Source organism: Hevea brasiliensis, chromosome 10, assembly GCF_030052815.1.
Source record: "Hevea brasiliensis isolate MT/VB/25A 57/8 chromosome 10, ASM3005281v1, whole genome shotgun sequence".
NCBI classification, from domain to species: domain Eukaryota; kingdom Viridiplantae; phylum Streptophyta; class Magnoliopsida; order Malpighiales; family Euphorbiaceae; genus Hevea; species Hevea brasiliensis.
Window position 1 is genome coordinate 11,221,194 of NC_079502.1, and position 19,975 is coordinate 11,241,168.

A 19,975-nucleotide genomic window follows, 5' to 3' on the forward strand; every position below is an offset into this window, starting at 1 on the left:
AATAAAACAAAAACATTCAAGTAAAATTTCATTTCATTTTCAAAAGATCAGATTACATCATTTGGGCGATCTCAAAAGATCATATTACATCATTTGGGCAATTTCAAAAGATCAGATTACATCATTTGGGCGATCTCTCAAAATCAGCACTACATTCTGCCTAACTTAAGACTACTCCGAAGCCCAGAATGCTAGCCTATGTCAAAGCCTAGTCTTGTGGCTGAATCAAAAGATGTGTTTGATCACAAAGCCAACAATAAATACTGGGCAGATGTACAGCTCAGATGGGGTGACTTTGACTCTCATGATATTGAGCGGTGTCATTATCGATGTCATCGATAAGAACCGAGCTGCAATCAGGACCTTCGAGATGATAAGAAGCCAAGTGAACTTCAAGGGGTGGTCACCGATATTAAGATTGAAATTACCCGTCCTCTTATCAGAGATTGATCTACGAGCCATGTCGATGGGCCGACCTGAGATCGGCGTTGTAGTTAGTTTCAACCTTGATTGGTTAATTAGTCCAATTCCCTCACCATCATCGGATGACACCCTCATGAACCTCTGATCACCGGAGTTGCTCATTTTTAAGAAATGAACAAAGAAAGCATTTGGAAAAAGATTAAAGTGGTTGTCATGGGAAAGATTCTTGTTGGAAAAGCCAAGAATTGAAGAATGAAACATTGAAGATTCATCAGAGAAAGTTGTGGATATGCAAAGGAAAATCCCTCGTCATATATATAGGACATCGGTATTTATTGCATATAGAACTCGAAGAGGATGCATCGGTAACTAAATAATTTATTGCTTTGATCGATACAGGTCAGATGGAGAGGAAAGATCAGGAATAAGAGAGATCGAGAAATAAGAAGGGACCCGATGCAAGAGACAGAGATCGGAATAATGACCCTAAAAGGGGTCGGTCATAATGGGAAGATCGAAAAAATGAGGGACGACCCATAAGATCAGAGAACTCAGGGAATTGAATAACTTCTAATCATGGCCTTTAATTAGCTCCCTCCACCGTCAGATCCGAGTTAGTTAAAGCATCGCAGGCATGATCTGATCCTCATCACACATCTCATTTATAAGGACACACTCCTAGCCGTCAGATTCCAAATGGTTAAAGTAGCCCAGTACATCTCGATCTACGCCGTTGATTATAATTGTAAGGATGGATTTAGAGCCCTCGGATCAAAAGCAGACGGCAGAATCGGCACCTTTTATTCCTGACCTTTGGATCCATTTTGTAAGGCAAGCCCCTTAAACTTTGGATCAAGGGGTGAAAGGACAGAAATTTTGGATGAAATCCCAACCCTCAATTTTGATTCTCTTTAATTTCCAGATATCAAATTATATCCTTTTGAATCTAGGCCTTCCGTCTCCTCTTGATGTAATTCTAACCCTCCACTTTGAGCACTCATTCCCTATAAATACCTGCATGCAATACTGTAAAAAAAAAGGTGTTGATTATCGTGAGAAAACTTTGAACTTTAACATAACCTTATTGTTTGTCATTCAAAGCTCTCAAAGTTTTGAGAAACTTCTGAAACCAGTTTTCTGGAGTATTTTGCTCGAAAGAGCTCTAAACCCTGTGACTCTCATCCTTAGTATCTGTTCATTGTCTGGCGAGCCCAACCCCCACTTCACTTCGTCCCTCAAGTCGGCTCTAGTTTTGCGGCCATCTCAGTCTTCAGCTCCCAAAGATTTGTTGATACCGGTGTCAGCTCACCCGTCGTCTAACTTTCTACAGGTAAGCATCTAATCTACCATTTGTCGAATACCCTTGGCTCGTTTCTTTAAGTTTTTTAAGGCATCTGATCACGCTGAATCTTAAGATAGGTTGTCTTAGCTCGTAATCAATATTTTTGCCTCTTTTCGTCAATTCACAAATTTCATCTTTATCGTCACTTTATTTTATTTCCCTCAAAAATGAATGTTCGAGTCATTAGTGACTCGTAAATACTCTAAATAGTATAGGTTAAGGTAATGCCCCGATAGCTTTTAGTCCCAACAAATGAAAATAATAAGAGAACGAGCATGACTCAAGTAATCATAGAAAAGTCACTATAAGCTGGAAAGGTCGGAAGGAGAAAATAAGTCACAAGATCGGGCCCTTAAGTGAGCCTAGACGATAAGACAATGGATCGAGAATCGAGACAAAGTTCAGATTTCAGATAGGCGACCCGAAAAAGGACAGAGTCAAGAACCAAAGGGTTCAGGTAAAGCAACCATGCGAAAGATCAGCAAGGAGCTCGGCTCAACGTTCACCGTTTAGTTATGGGATTCCATAGTCTAGGAAAAGCGTTTCAAAGGGGCCTCCGTGCCTTCTGTAATTTTTTTCGATACGAAGGGGATCGGGATAGAACCCTTACCTGAATCCCAAGGTTAGAATTTTAATAAAACGCTATTCTTACAAACACTAAGAGATCGGGGGAGAGTTCTTACTTGAGTTCTCAGCTTAAACTTTTAGTAAAACATATTAAGAGATCGGAAGAGAGTTCTTACACAAATTCTCAAATTCTTAATACACTAAGAGATTGGGGGAAAGTTCTTACCCGAATTCTCAGCTCAAACTTTTAGTAAAACATATTGAGAGATCGGGAGAGAGTTTTTACTCGAATTCTCAACTTAAATTCATAATACACTAAGAGATCGGGGGAGAGTTCTTACCCGACATCTCAGCTTAAACTTAAAATATATCAAGAGGTCGGGAGAGAGTCCTTTCCTAGATTCTCAACAAAAATTCTGATAAAATACTTCGAAATGGGAGAGAGTCCTTCCTCCTTTAATCCTAATATATCACGAAACTCTCTATATGTTCTAAACAAGGGATTGGCGGGAGAGTTCTTCCAAAGTACCCTGAGTATTATGTTGAGGCCCGATAGGGGGTCCTCTTCAAGGTGCTCATACCTATGAAGCAAAATTCCCTCTAAAAACATCATAATTTCAGTATTCATATTAATTCTCAAAATACCTATTATACAACGCCCATTCATTGAAGGGTCATCTCATGTACTCGTGTTCTTGGGCAACCCGTAATAGTGAAATATTAAATATTCCTTTTGTCCATTACAAAGGATTAACATCATCATTCTCCTCCCCCTAACATCAATTTCAATTCATAAAGAATACCTCATTAAATTCGTTTACCCTTGTTGAGGGACGAGGTAGGGTGCTTAACACCTTCCCTACCCGTATGTGGACTCCGGACCTAAAATCTTTGTTTTCGAAGTGGTTCTTAATTTTTTTTTTTACAGATGATTTTCTTTAATTTTCCTCAAAATTAAAGTGGCGACTCCTCACTTTTCCCACTTCAGTGAGAATCGTCCGACAACCGTAAAGTTCTTACGACAGTGATGGCAAAGGAAAATTATTACTTTGACACGGTCTTATTTTGATGCTTTATTTTTGTCCTTGATGGTGTCTCCAATAACCATTGCATCTAAGCGAATTTCAGCATCTAAAATCCATGATAGATAATTCTTACTCGAAATATTAAGGGCCACAAATTCAAGTTTTGCAAGATTCACCATAGCGAAGAAAGTACCTTAAGTCTACTTCAAAACAGGCGCTCAGAATGGTAGAATCACGTGGTAATAACGTACTATAAAAATAACAACAATAAAAGATAAGAATATGTAGAGAGAGAAAGGAGAGAATTTTATTATATAGAGAAATCCTATTTATAACATACAAAAGAGACACAATATTAAATGAGATATTAAACAAACTTATGGAGAAGATAAATAGATTAATTGAAAATCTAAATAAACACCCATCATAAAATATGGATTTATCACAGTATTTCTATAATAAATTAATGGCAAAATATTTTTATTGCGGATGGAGAGACTACTAAAGAAATAAAAAAAAGGACTAATTAATATAATTATAAAAATTTAAAGACAATTAATAAAAAATTTAAAAATCTCAAAGTAATTCACCTTTTCATAATAATGTAATAAACTTTATAGGAGTTTTATGATATAATTATCTATGGCTTCATTTCAAACAAGTCATGTGTGAGAAAAGAATTTAATTAAATTTGTAAATAATTATATAATTTTTGGCTTAATTTATATTTCCTTTAAATGAGCTTTTTTTTTAATTAAAAGAATTAAATTCTTGCATTAATTATCTTTTTAAATATGAAAATTAAAAAAAATCAATAAATTAAATTCTTATAAATTTTTAGTTTTAAATAAATCATTAATTAAAAGAGAATCACAGTAACTTTTTCTAACATGTGTGTGTGCGCGTCGTGCGCGTGTACATAACTTATTTTTACAATATCGCAACATCACTTAGATATTAGGTTCACTGTGATTTGCTGGCTTTATAGTTCGGTTCGGTTAGCATAAAGAAAAAAAAAAAAATATTAGCTAATCAGTTCAGCTTGGTTAGTTTAGTCAAAATAATTGAGAAAACCAAAATTGTTTGGGCTCATATATTATTAAGAGAGTATTAAAAAATAATTTAAAATTAAATTTAATAAATTTTAATTATAAAAATATTAAAATAATAAATTAATTTTTTTTAAATTATTTTTTTTAACGACATGAAAAATAATATTTTTATTTAGAAAAGTAGTTTTAAGCCTCTAACCTTAATACCAAATAAGCACTTAGACAAAAAAAAAAAAAAATCAGCATACAATGCCAAATATAGCGATTTTGGAGTAACATCTTAAATATAACTTAAATAATTTAAAGAAAAATAAAATATTAATATAATAATATTAAAGAAATTTTTTTTTTATTAATTTACGTATAAAAAGAATTAAACAAGGTTATTTTCATTAATTAGGCCATTAATTTGAACAAATTAAATAATATTTTAATAAAAATACTTAATTTTTTTAAGATATATAAAAATAAAATAACATTTAAAATTTATTAAATACATAAAAATGGGAGAGAAGGCATTTCATATAATAAATATCTATATATTATATGTATATTAAAATAAAATGAATAAAATAAAATAATATTAAAATAAATTAAAATTTATTAAAGACATGAAAGGGAGAGCGAGGATTAAGCCACGTGACAAACTCTTGGAAAGAAATGTCACGTGGCAAATTATTGAAAAGGTTTAGGATGTTTGATTTATTATTAGTATTGTATGGTTGATATGACACACTAAATAGATAAATTGTGGATTGTTTTTCAAATTTAAAATATAAATTATTAGATTGGACATGTAATTTTTTCTTGAAATTTTATTACCTTATTAATTTTGTTTAATCAAGTTAACATTCTATTTTTTAATTTTCATTGAGAAATTAGTGCTCAATTTTATTTTTATTTTATATTATCCTTTTTTTTAACTTGAAAATTAATATTATTAATATTTTTATTTTTTTATTTATAATTTTAATATTTTAATTAATGTATTTCAACTTTGTTAAAATATTTTTTATTAATAACATAAAATATAAAATATTTATTTATATTCAAAAACTTAAACTTAATTATAAATTTTTCTATTAACAATAATAATTATTTTATTATTTTATCTATATTTTTAAAATTATTTAATTATCTTAAAAAAATAATTATTTTCTTATTTCAATAATAAAATAAATGATATAATATAAAAGATTAATAATTATATATTTATTTAAATAATATAATATATTAATTTAATAATTATATATTTAATTTAATAATAAAATAAATAATATAATTTAATAAATTTATAATTTTATATTTATTTAAATAATAAAATAAATTATATGATATATACTAAACTTTTAAGTGTTTCATATAATAAATATCTATATATTATATGCATATTAAAATAAAATTAATAAAATAAAATAATATTAAAATAAATTAAAATTTATTGTAGACATAAAAGGGAAAGCGAGGATTAAGCCACGTGACAAGCTCTTGGAAAGAAATGTCACATGGCAAATTATTGAAAAGGTTTAGTCTGCTTTATATGTGTGTGTGAAAGTTAGAGTCTCAAACATGATTAATAACAACTTAACACTTGTATTCATGATAAATAATTAAAAGTAATAATTTTATTTTAAAAAATAAAATATTTAGATTTTATAAATTTTAAAATATTTAAAATTTTATTTCAATTTGTCTTCTTTGTATATTTAATTATTGATAGTAAATAATACTTAACTTAATAATTTTAGCTTAAAATATATAGTACAATTAATATAAATATAATTTTAGTTATATATATATATAAAAGAAATTAATAATTTATTTTATAGATAGTAATAAATATAAGATATAATTAATATGAATAAAAATTATATTTATAATTTCATTTTAGTTTATCTTTTTTATTTTATTAGTGTATAGAATTTATAAATTTTAAAATATTTAAAATTTCAATTATGACAGACTACCTTTTAATATTTTAATTATTATTAATATATATATATATATATATATATATATATATATATATATATATATATACACACACACACATACTTGTACTGGTATAATTAAAATGCTTTTATTTGAAAAATATAAAATATTTTAAACATAAAAATATAAAATATAAAATATTTTCGTTTTCATTTTAACTTATCTCTTATTTTCATTTAATTATTAGTGTATATAAAATATTTAAATTTAATAAATAAAAATATTTAAAATTATTTTATTAGATAAAGTCTAACTTTAACTTATCTCATAAAAAGATTTGTCTATATATATATAATTTAAAAAAATAAATAATATTTTTTATTTTCAATAAATTTCAACTTAATTAAGATAATCATTCAATTTAATTATGAAAGCCAAAATATATATTTAATAATAAACTTATTCAATTCCTATAAAAAAAAGTCAAATATCTATTTGTTAAAATTTCATAGCTGAAGAAATAATTCTTAATAATGGGTTGTCAATTACTTTTTTATTTTTTTATTTTTGAATTCTAATCGAAGATTGAACTTAATTTTTACAGTTTTGAGATAGCAAAATTCAACCTAAATAATTTGTATTCACTAATAATTAACATTTGGCATAATGAAAAAAAAATATTTAAAAATTACAAAATATTTAAAATTAAAAAAATAAATATTCGAAATTTTATTTTAACTCATCTTCTTTAAATTTTTAGTATAAATTATTTAAAATTTCATTTTAAAAGTTCTATTAGATAAGACTAGCTGAGTTTGAAATTTAATTTTAACTTATCTTTTTTTAATACCAAGTAGATATAAAAGGAAGTATTTTTAGTAGCAAAATCATGAATTAGAAGCTTTAGCTCAATAGGCGGTTTTCTTAGCCAAAACAAGAGGCTTCGGTCATGCCATAATTGAAGGAGGCAGTTTAGCTATGATCCAAGTAATCTCCAGTAACCCTAAACCTCTATCAATTCAATGATCAGACCAGTTTTGAAAACCATGAAATTTAATAAATTTTCACAATCGAACCAAACTGATTTTATTAAAGGAATTGAATCAAACCGAATCAAAATATTCGGTTCAATTCGATTATTCAGTTTGATTCAGCAATAGATATGCAGATTGCATAATTTCTAGAAAAATCACAATGTAAACAGACCTCATACAGAAAAGGAAATCAATACAGATGCACAATAACCTATAACTAATAACGTCATTTTTTAGATAAACTAATTACATTAATTAAAAAATTAAAATAATAAAGAGATATCAACAGACCCACAAAATAGTTATTTGATCTCTTTCAATTAGTGTTCACATCTAACAAAAAAACAAACCAATATGAAACAGATTGTAGATTTAGTGATTGGAAGTTATTATTGGTTGGACTGAATGGTAGATAAGAAAGCATTATTCTCCAAGTTGCAAGGAAACTTCTTCAAAATTCTCAAGAAGTGAAAATAAAATGGTCATCTTCTTTTCCTCACTTTTTTCATTAGGGCAAAGTGATCTTTTTACAAAATACAAGTCACTGGAAAATGGAAATGGAAAGTGAAGACAACAACTATACAGAGATGGAAATGGAGAGGAGACATGGTTATTGCCAAGAAAGGAAGGGACTGATGAAATCGAGAGAAGCAATGAGAGAGACAAATCGCAGATGAAATGGAGTCAAGGAAGTTAAATGGAAGTTGTTGCTTGGTGTTGCAATGCTTGGTGAAGATGGATGAAGAAGGGATTGACTAAACTCAAATGGATGACTAGGGTTTGTGAAGGGCTGAAGGCAAAGTCACGAATATATAGTATTGATTTGAATGGCTTAGATCATCTGAACTCAAATGGACGGCTAGGATTTAATTGATGTTAAATTAAAAATTTGATGCATCTTGAGGGATCAAACCTAGGACCTATGGGTGTCTGCAATATGCTGTCAACCATTATGCTGCATGTATTCTTCATATTCTATTTATATTGGTTTGCTTCGGTTTAATTTTTTTTTTTTTAAATACTTAAAGGATCGGATTGAAATTTCAATTTGGTTCAATTTCATCAGTTATTTTGATTTAAATCGAATTCTGCTCATCCCTAGGTGAGAGACTAAAAAAAAAATTATTAAAGCAATTAGACACTATTTAGATTATGTTCAACTACTAGACGATGAAAGACTTATTTGATATTACTGTTGGAGTTGATGTTAAGAAAAACATTGTTTTAAATACACTAATTAGAAAATATTAAAAAAATAATTTAAAATTAAATTTAATAAGTCATAGTCAGAAGAACATTAAAATAATAAAATAATTTTTTCTAAACTATTTTTTCATCGGCATCCAAATTGATGCTTTTTTTCATGAAAATAGTTTTAACCATCAAATTTCAATGCAAAAAACTAAATACCGTCCAACTACTTTTTTAATTTTTTTTTATTTTCAATATTATTATTATTATTAGTTGGACGCTTTTATGGCTAGTGTCTCCCCCTCCTTCTCTTCTATCTCAACCCATATCACCCCTCTTTAATAAATATTTCTCATATCACCCTTAAATGGTTATTTTTTTTGAGATGCAATTTTTAGCAAAAATACCCAAGTTTTCACATGTTTCATCTTAGTCGGATCATTCACCAACCAAGAAAATGGCATGTTTCTTGTAGTGGAAGATTGAATAATGTTTTACAAGGACGCGTTTTCTTTTTTAAAAGAAGGACACGTTTTCTTTGAACATTCAAATCTGCTTCACTACATTTTCTTGAGCACATTTAGTTCTGAAAATAGAGAAAGAAAGGACTTGATTACAATTTTTCTTTTTCTTTTTTTAGAAACTCAATGAACATTTGCTAGGATGTGGCTCCTCACACATAAAATATTTTTTTAGTATAATTTATTTTTATTAAAATTCAAACTTGAGAATTTATTTTCTTGGAGGCAACTCCAATACAATTAAACTAAAACTCATAAGTATGCTAATAAAATATTTAATAATTATATAATATAACTATTTCATTAATTATAATTAAATTCTAACAGCTTTTTTTACTTATTGTCAATAATATCTTTAAATTAGTATATGTATTGAGATTAAATTTTTTCAACAATTTTAAAATATATTTAAATTTTTTCAACAATTTTAAAGTATATTTTTTCACATTAGTTTTGATATAATTGAAATCTTTAAAACATTTTAAAGTATTCTTAACAAAATTAAATTTTATTTAAAAGATAATTTACAATATAGTCTCTAAGATTCGACGAAACTAACAAATTAATCCTTATATTTTTAGAATCAAACAAGTTAGTCACTCACATTTCTTTCATTAGCAAATTGGTACTCCGTTTAACTTCCATCCAATTTATCATTAGGTATATGAAAAATAATCAAAATATCCATAATTCATTTTTAATATGAAACAATTAAGTTCTTGAGATTTTATCTTATTAACATGATAATAAATTTATTTAAATTTTATATTTGAATAGTTAATATATTTTACATTTAAATAATTATCGATGTTATATTTAAAATATAATATGTACACTTACTATAATTAAAATATAATAAAAATAATTTTTTAAAAAATGTTTTATATACATCATGTTATAGATTAATATTAGAAGAAAATAATTCAATTTACATTAATCTTTTTTATATGCCTATGAGACTAATTTTTATTATTACTTAAAAAACATTTTAAACTATATAATAATAAATTATAGCTTTATAAGAAAATATTAAAAAAAGGACATCGTGTAATCTATCTTTTCTTTACATAATAGTTCATTTTTTTTATCATTATTTTATTGTCCAAATTAATAAATTGTATAATATGAAAAATGAATTATAAAATATAGATTTATTTAATTTAAATATTATATTTTTCAATATATTTTATATAATGTTTATATAATATATAAATATTAAATATTTGTTATATTTAAAATATATTTATTATATAATATTAAATATATAAAATATTAACAAAAGATATAATTAATAAAAGAAATGAACTCTATCTAAGGATTTAAACAATCAAAATTTTAAATTAAATACATTTGCATGGGAACACAAGATATAATTATGGTTATAATTAGAGCCTGTGGCTTTTAGTTCTCATCGAGTGCAAAACTTATTAACTGGAAAAATAGAAAATGATTATGGACTTATTATTATTATTATTATTATTATTATTATTATTATTATTATTAACTCTTAATTAAATTTTTGGATTATTTGTGTTTGTGCAAGTTAAAATGAATTCTGTGTAATTTGAATCGAGTGAATCGAATCAAAATTTATTATTTTTAATTTTCATTTATGTTTTATATTTTAGATATGTAAATTTCATTATAAAATAATTTAAATGAAATTCAACTAATATAATTGAATTGAGTTTTAATGAAATTAAAATTAATTAAATAGAATAAAAAAATAGTAATTAATTTTAAGTAAATCGAAGGCAATATTAAGTCAATCATTGAAGACTGTGCATGTCGCTATAATGTTAGATATAATGTTTCAATCAAATCTAATTGAAATTATATCACATATTTTATGGGGCCACAGTCAATAATATATTGTGATGAAGTTTTCAGAATTTTCATGTTAGTCCGATCCATCATTCACCAACCATGAAAAAGACATGATCATGATAGTGGAACACTAACTAATGTGATAGTGATTTACAAGGACATATATTGCCTTGGAATAATTAAATATTCGAATTAATTGATGAAAATAACTTAGTTGTTACAAAAAAAAAATTAGCAATTTTATTAAAAGGGGTGTTTAATTCATTTGTTGAATATAACTAATAAGAGAACTTATAGTTAATATAACTGAGATTCATATTGACTCTAAAAATTGAAACTATTTCAAAATTGCTAAATCTTTATTTAATTTTTTTTATAAAAATAATCTTACTTTTTTCTTTTACTTTTTTTTTTTTGACATATTAGAACATCCCTGGACATTCATTTCACTTCATGATTCATAGAAGATTAATTCTTTCAAAATTCATTGCCATTCTTCCCATCAATGGATTTTGCAAAACTAAAATTTAAGTCTTCCTTTTTAAAAAAGCAATGGGCCTTACAATGCTTCCTTTTGTTATACAATTAACGCGTAAAAATGGAAGTTAATTTTGAGCTTCAACGTTAGCTTGCGAGTTTATATGATAATTATATATTTATTTCTAATAATAAAATAATTTATATGATATATTTTTATTAATTTATTTTACATCTTAATTGTAATAGTTAAATATAATTTTATAAAATACTTAATATAAATGAGTTACTATCAATTAATAACTATTAAATTAACTGATAGTAACAATTATCAACTATTAACTAATGTAGGCATAGTTTTACTAAATGTCTATATTATGTGATTAGTTACCAATTATCAACTTTATTTAACAATTAAATTAAGCAAGCTCTGAATTTATGATGAATTGAATTTAGTTATGCAGACAAGTTTTTCATATTTTTATTAATAATGTTTTTCCATTTCTTTTAGGTTGGTTTTGAAATCCTAAAATTAATGGTTAAGATTTATAGTTTTTATTTATTTTTCAATCTAGAAATTTTGAAATTGTTGATATACAGTTCGAATTTTCATTGAAACAGTCTAAATATAGAATTTAAATATAGTTTTTTTTTTTGGGAAACATTTGTTAAAACTTTTAGTTGCATTGAATTATAGAATTTAAATTTTAGGTTTAATTAAAGTGATTTAATTTTTATATATATTAATAAATTTCAATTGTCTTCTAAAATGATAGTTTTAAAGTAAATATTAGCTTTCAATATAAAAGCATAATTAACTGCACAGTCGCATAATGCTGGCTATAAATTAAAGCCACTGGCAGAATTTCAATTATTGAACTTTTAGTAGTTAACAGAAAAGAAAAGAAAAGAAAAAGAAAAGAATAGAAAAAAGATTATGGAGTGTATTAAATTTTAAGTTTAATTACTTTTTATGTGTATTAATAAATTTCAATTATCTTCTTTTTTTTTGAAGCAATTTCAGTTATCTTCTAAAATGATGGTTTTAAAGTAAATATTTGCATTCAATATGAAAACATAATTAAGTGCACAGTAACATAATTCTTGCTATAAATTAAAGCCTCTTTTAGGAGTTTAATTACTGAACTTAGTAGTTAACAGTAAAGAAAAGAAAGATAATATGTGGAGCTATCCTTTTACGGGCTATTGCTTTCCATTCTCTTCTTCCATCTTTCAGCATTCACTCGCTCTTTTAATTCTTCTTTGCAGCTACGATGCCATTATGATGAGACGTTAGGCTTACTTCAATTCATGCAAAGCTTTTTCTCATCCCCTCTTTGCTATTAATCAAAATGTTAATTTTCTGCAGAAAATTAATGTCCCAACCCGATCCCACAGGCCGTACTGGCACTAGGACCTGGACTGGGGTAAAGCTCTCGAGACCTATAGTAAGGCTTACTAATCCCAAATTCATATCTAAGTCCCAAAATTGAGACCCAACATACAAATAAAATAAAATAAAATAAAATATTATATTATTATTTGGGTTAACCTAACTTGATAACCATCAAACACTAAAATTAGGAGAGCTCAGCTCAACCCTGATACCATCATTTATAAATTATTTAAATATCATAAAAATCTTGATTTATTAATATCAAAAATGTAAATTAACACAGTTCCTAACAAGGTCCGTATTATTGCTAGCACATGCAGAGTTCTAGATTTCAATTTTTAGAAAAACATGATACAAATAAATAACTACTAATAAACATGCGAGGAATGAAGCATATTATTTTGTAAAAGAATTCCTTCTGTAACCTGAAAAAAATAGAGTGAGCAGGAGTGAGCATTCCATTCAGAGTAAAATATTGATTTTGTATATAATTTATATAATTATCTAAGTCCAATGCTCCCTAAGAATGAAATGTAATATCTTCACATAATTCAAGCAAGTTAAGTCATAATCGCATCAAAGGCAATCTGGAGCACTCACACACCCGTGTGTCAAATACATACTCAACACACACACACACACACACACACACACACACATATATATGGGAGCTGATCCTCTATACAACTCTCTTAGTTCCAACATTTGTCAGCGAGATCAACTCAAAACTGAACTTTCTCTTAGTATCCAAATGAGGGGGCCAGTGAGATCAACTCGAGCCGGGCTTATCTTGACTTATTCATAATAAGGATCAGATCCTAGCGAGTCAGGCTCTCTAACTGTGTCTATCCTTCCTACACATATCCATATACACCACATGTACACCAACTCACATGCGCAGCTCCAGATAGCCATAAAATAACTACAACAATATCATCAATTATATATGCAATACAAGGCGTGCCTAATAATTAACTAAGTACATATATTTATAAGTGATGCGTGAGCATGCCTTGAATATATAATAATATTGTAATTATAAATAAAATCAATATTTACTCACTGATTGATCGAGTAGACTGCAGCTGGTTTGACTGAAAGAAGAAGACAGCCAGCACCGATCACCTAAACATACACACTGATCTCTATCAAAAGATTGATAAAATTAAATAATTGATTTAAACTATAAAATGAAAATAATTTCTAAAATCTTTCCAAAATTTTGGCAGAGTTTTTCCTGTACCTAGGACCTACTAAACTTGCAAAGTGGTTCAAGTAACACTTCTAATATCACAAGCCTCAAGCTCACATATTAGCAACATCACATGACGCCTCTTGGGCCTCCAAACCAGACCAAATCACACAATCAGACAATTCGATTATAAGGCTTAAAATTGATATTTTTTCGAAAATCATCCAAACTAATTTTAAAAATTCTATAATCTTGCCTCGTAGTCCTTAATAAATTTATAAGACTATTGCAAAAAGGAATCAAAATTTTATGGCTACTCGTAAATATTTTATGAATTTTATTCTAAATCAGGTGTTAGGCAAAAATGAATAACTTGGAGTTCGAGTTTACCTATGCCAAATCTGACACCTAGAATGCGTCCGGAACATCTGAAAATGCTAGGATCAACTGTAAATATGACCCCTTTCCATGATAGCCCACCGGACACTTAGACCGGGTCAAAAACTCGGTCCCGAGGCTGGTGAGCTATCACTGATTCGATTGCACCTAAATTAAGCCAAAAAATTGTCAATAATTATCATAAAATTATTTTTAACTTTTGAGAATTGAAAAAGCCTGAAGATCTCACCAAGCAATTTGAGCCATCCGATGATAGGCTTTTTCAAACGGTGTCCGATCGGAGCGGGGTCGCTACCTTGAGTTCATTGGTAGCCTCGGATTTCCGATCCAATGGTCAGATCACTAGAAAAGTGGCTGGAAAACTTGAAACCTATGTGTTTTTATTTCAACTTTCTCTCGTCGGTTCTCCTTCCTCCGGCCACCAAATGGAGTGCCACTGGTCCCATCTGAAAGCCTGTCATCCCAGAAGTTTGTGGCACTTGAAATCATCAGAAATGGCCACTGAAATCGATCCAAAAGACGTCAGAAAGTTGGGCCCCCATTTGTGTGACTTCTCTCTCTCTTCTCTTCTTCTAGTCGGCGCTGCTGCAGTCCATTACCGTCTAGTGCCTCAGTAGGGGGATGTGGGGAAGGTCTTGCCGGCGGTGGGTGATTGAGGGTTACTAGAAAAAGGGAGGGGAGGGTGAGAGAGAGAGAGAAGACGGGGGAGAGAGATGAAGGGGGGGGTCTTGCCCCAAAAAAAATCTGGGTTCTTTTTTTTTTTTTTTTTTACTTTTTAATGAAAATTACATTTAGTTCCTTCAAGTTTCAAAATCTTCTAACTAAGTCCAAAATTATCTTCAACTAAGTCCAAATCTAATTTATCACTTTTAAAAATTAAATTTTAGCTAAAACCTTAATTAAAAAAAATAATAATAATATATTATGAAGTTGTAGATTAATTAAAATAATATTAAAGTAATATTATATTACTATTAAAATCTATAAATCTTATATTTTAAAAAGTCAGATTTTATAATTAATATTTATTTATTTATTTATTAATATTTACATAAAAATACAACTTTTGGATCACTTGAATCAGCTCAATTTTGGATTGAATCATATGAATTATTGGACTAATCTGAATTAAATTCACAATTTTTTGAATTATAATTAAAATTGACTATAAATAATTTTAAATTAAATGAGTTTAAATCAAATATGCTATGTATGAACTTAAATTGATTATAAACTTAACACTATAAATATGCCATGCATCAAATAGAATAAATACATGATTTATTGATAATTTTTTTATTACTTTCTGCTCACCATTTAAATTTTATTTTATAAATAAATTATATGACAGAATCATTAGAATAAAATTATTCAACTAGTATAATTGAACTGAGTTTTAATAAAAAAATTATTTAAAGAGATTGAATTAAAATCGTAAATTTAAGTAAAGGGAAGGCAATATTAAATCATTAACAGGAAGACTTGACTAATCATAAAAATATATAAAAAAAAAAAAAGAGGAAGACTTGAGGTAGATATTCATTGCAATCAAATTAAAAGACATGTTCATGATAGTGGAAGACCGACTAATATGTGTTCGTGAAAGTGGACGCCTTTTTTGACTAACGTTGTAACGAAAAAAGTGATTTGGCATTTCAGACACAAGCGGAATGACTTGCGATGTATGAAAACACATTTGTACAAAATAAAATTTTTGCATTCAATATAAAAACATAATTAACTGCTCAGTAACATAACTCTGTCTATAAATTAAAGCCTCTTGCAGGATTTCAATCACTAAACTTTTAGCAGTTGACACAAAAGAAAAGAAAAGAAAGATAATATGGAGCTATCTTTTTACGGGCTATTGCTTTCCATTCTCTTCTTCCATCTTTCAGCGTTCACTCACTCTTTTAATTCTTCTTTGCAGCTACGATGCCATCATGATGAGAGCTTGGCCTTGCTTCAATTCAAGCAAAGCTTTATCAGTACTTGTGATTTTGGCCTTTCAAAATTGGAATCATGGAAACTCATCCATGGAGAAAGAGGTGACTGCTGCTCATGGGATGGTGTGGAATGTGACTACCAAACTAATCACGTCGTCAGCCTTGACCTTAGTGGCTGTTGTCTCTTTGGTTCTATCAACTCCAACAGCACCCTCTTCCGCCTTGTTCACCTTCAAAACCTTAATCTTGCCTACAACGACTTCAACTACTCACAAATACCATCTCAAATAGGCCTGCTCTCAAGCTTAACTCGTCTCAACCTCTCTGGATCTGATTTTTCTGGCCAAATTCCACCACAAGTCCTCAATCTATCCAGTTTGATTTCCCTTGATCTATCCTATAACTATCAAGTGAAGCTCCATAAGCCTAGTCTCAGAGATCTAGTTCAAAAATTCACCAATTTGAAGGTACTTCATCTCTCAGAAGTGAACATTTCTTCAACAATACCTGATATCTTGGCAAATTTTTCATCTTTGGAATCTCTCCGTCTCAGTTATTGCGGACTGCGAGGTGAATTCCCGATTGACATTTTTCAGCTTCCAAACCTAAAGATACTTGATATAAGCGACAACCCAGATCTCAAAGGTCATTTGCCCTCTTTCGAACTGGGTAGTCTCCTAAAATCATTGATCCTTTTTGGAACTAATTTTGTTGGAGAGTTACCTTCCTCTATTGGAAACCTTGCCTACTTGGAATATCTGGATTTCTACTCTTGCAATTTCACCGGACTGCTTCCTTCTTCACTCGGTAACCTTACCAAGCTTACCCGTCTCAAACTTACCGTCTCAACTACTTCTTCCTTGTCTTGGATTGGTAAACTGTCAAACCTCAAAACCCTTTCTCTCGTTCATGTCGGATTGAATGGTGATTTTCCATCTTCGCTCAAGAACCTGACTCAACTTTCATTTCTGGATTTGAGCTATAATCAACTTGTTGGACCAATCCCTTCTTGGCTCATGAACCTAACCAAGCTTGTTGTTTTATTTTTAGACCATAATCATTTTAGTGGTCAAATCCCATCGTCCTTAATTTACGGAGCACGCATTCAAGTCTTATCTTTGAGCTCTAATCAATTTTCAGGTCAAATCCCATCACAAACTAACAATTGTTCCGAACTGATCGAGTTAGAACTTTCATCAAACAAATTGCGAGGCTCCATTCCAAGCACTCTATCTAGCCTCAAGAATCTTCAAATTCTCAACTTCCAATCAAACAATTTATCTGGTGTTGTGGATGCGAATATCTTCTTTCAGCTCAAAAACTTAGACAGATTGATGTTATCATACAACAACTTATGGTTGCTCACCGAAAGCAGCACAAATGCCACCATTCCTAATTTTATTTATTTAGGATTGGCTTCTTGCAACCTTAGTGAGTTCCCCCATTTCTTGCACAATCAATATGAGTTGAAGTTTCTAGACCTTTCCTCAAATAACATACAAGGCCCAATACCTTCATGGCTGTGGAGCATAAGTATAAATTCATTGCAGTATATGAACCTTTCTCATAACTTCTTAACTGGTTTTGAGGATGGTCCGGTCCTTCTCCAATGGGCTCATCTAACCATTTTAGACATTGGGTCTAATATGTTACAAGGATCACTGCTCTCAGTTCCATTGTTCTCCACCAATTACATTGATGGAAGTATTTCTCCAGCATGGAGAAATGAATGCAATTTGAGATTTATCAATTTGAGCCAAAATAGGTTGCAAGGGCAAATACCAAGATTACTGGCCAATTGTTCAATGTTAGAGTTTATCGACTTCGGTAACAATCAATTAAATGATAGTTTCCCCTCTTGGTTAGGAAATCTTCCAGAGTTGAGAGTCCTCATTTTGAGATCCAATGGCTTTTATGGTGCATTGAGGAAAGTTGGAGCTCGTAAGTTTCGTAAGCTACAAATCATTAACCTATCTCAGAATACATTCACTGGGGATCTGCCAACTAAATACTTTGAGATATGGGATGCCATGAAGGTTATAAACTCTAGCCACATGACATATATGGGTGAAATTGACGTAGATTCTGGCTATCTTCCAGAATTTGCCTATGACAATCATGATTACTCAATGACCATGAATAACAAAGGCTCAGCATTAGAATATCTAAAAATTCCAAGCACTTTAGTCGCCATTGATTTCTCTTATAATAGATTTGAAGGGCCGATTCCAAATGTCATTGGAAATCTTACTGCACTTCATTTGCTTAACCTTTCCAACAACATGCTCACTGGTCATGTACCATCATCTTTGGTAAATATGAAAGCATTGGAATGCTTGGACCTTTCTGGCAACCAGCTTTCAGGACAGATACCTTTGCAATTATCTGAACTCACTGCCCTCTCATCTTTCAATGTGTCTTGGAACCATCTTTCAGGTCCTATACCACAAGGACAACAATTTGACACATTTGATAGCAAGTCATATAAGGGAAACTCAGGATTGTGTGGACCTTTTTTGGAGAAGAAATGTGAAAGTTATGAAACTTTTCCATCAACTCCCTCCACTATTAAAGAAGATGAAGACTCGGGATTTGGATCTTTCTTTAAAATTAATTGGATGATAATATTGATAGGTTATGCAGGTGGCTTGATAGTTGGAGTGGTTGCTGGGAATGAGTTCACCAAAATAAAACATGATTGGTTTGTGAAAACTTTTGGAAGGAAACAACTGAGGAGGCAAAGGAAGAAAAACATAAGAAATATAAATTAAATTTTATTAGGCAAAGTATCATTTGTATGACTACAAGTTATTTATCTTTATTTCTATTATCTTTCTTTTTCTTTTTTCCTTTGATTTTCTTTCGTTCGAAGGTTTGATTTTCCTTTGATGTTTAAGTCAAGCTTGTATTGTGCCTAAAACTTCCTAGTGATGTTATCATGTTAAAATTGCAATAGTTTTAAAAGTGATTCAGTCCTGTCCCTAACCTGCGTAAGTGTGCTCTTTCCTTCGACAAAAAAAAAAATGTTATCTTGTTAATTTTCTTCTAAAGTATGTGTCATCTTTTTTGGATTTGTAGTGAATTGCTGCAAAAGTTTATATTTAGCCAATTCAAATTCAATCCTAGTTATGTTAACCTGTACTTAGACTGTAGTACTTTATTAAAGAAGTATGCGACCAAACACCTAGCTGCTATTAGTTATAGAATAGCATATATATGATCTCATTTTGTTTTCATTAATCTTCAGCATCAGATTGCAACTTTTCATTTAAAACAATGCAATTCATTTACAAGCACAATCAAAATGCTGTAGTTTTATTCTAAAACAAAAATAAATAAATAATAATTTGGAGCGCTTTTACATAAATGTACACTTCTCTAATTTTACTATTTCTTCAACAAGTCCACAAGCAAGACACAAATACAAAATTCAAAGTACAATGCCCAAGTTTGAATTAGATTTGATAATAGTAGCACGAGCAACAAAGGACACTACGATAATTCACCTTATGCTCTATATCATGTCACACTCATATAAGCTAAAGTTTTAGAGGCAAAATAACCTAGTATTTTACTATTGACTTTGACACAACAACAAGGTCACACACAAGGTAAGTCTTAATATTTAACAGTACATTAGTGGCAATATAT

The 19,975-nt window shown here is 29.1% G+C and overlaps 1 protein-coding gene across 1 annotated transcript; it reads left to right on the plus strand.

Moving 5' to 3' along the window:
- Nucleotides 1–1,174: 1,174 nt before the first annotated feature.
- Nucleotides 1,175–19,095, plus strand: LOC110641644 (receptor-like protein 7). Its single transcript, XM_058128537.1, has 3 exons — nt 1,175–1,254; nt 1,525–1,753; nt 16,309–19,095. Exons 1-3 carry the CDS (start codon nt 1,175–1,177, stop codon nt 19,093–19,095), a joined length of 3,096 nt encoding a protein of 1,031 aa, XP_057984520.1.
- Nucleotides 19,096–19,975: the final 880 nt, after the last annotated feature.

Bases quoted from the DNA above. Each gene is read 5' to 3' on its own strand.
- LOC110641644 (XM_058128537.1), top strand. From the start codon at position 1,175: ATGGATTTAGAGCCCTCGGATCAAAAGCAGACGGCAGAATCGGCACCT. The intron at 1,255-1,524 runs GCAAGCCCCTTA...TGTCATTCAAAG, and splicing joins CTTTGGATCCATTTTGTAAG to CTCTCAAAGTTTTGAGAAAC. The intron at 1,754-16,308 runs GTAAGCATCTAA...TCTTCTTTGCAG, and splicing joins CGTCGTCTAACTTTCTACAG to CTACGATGCCATCATGATGA.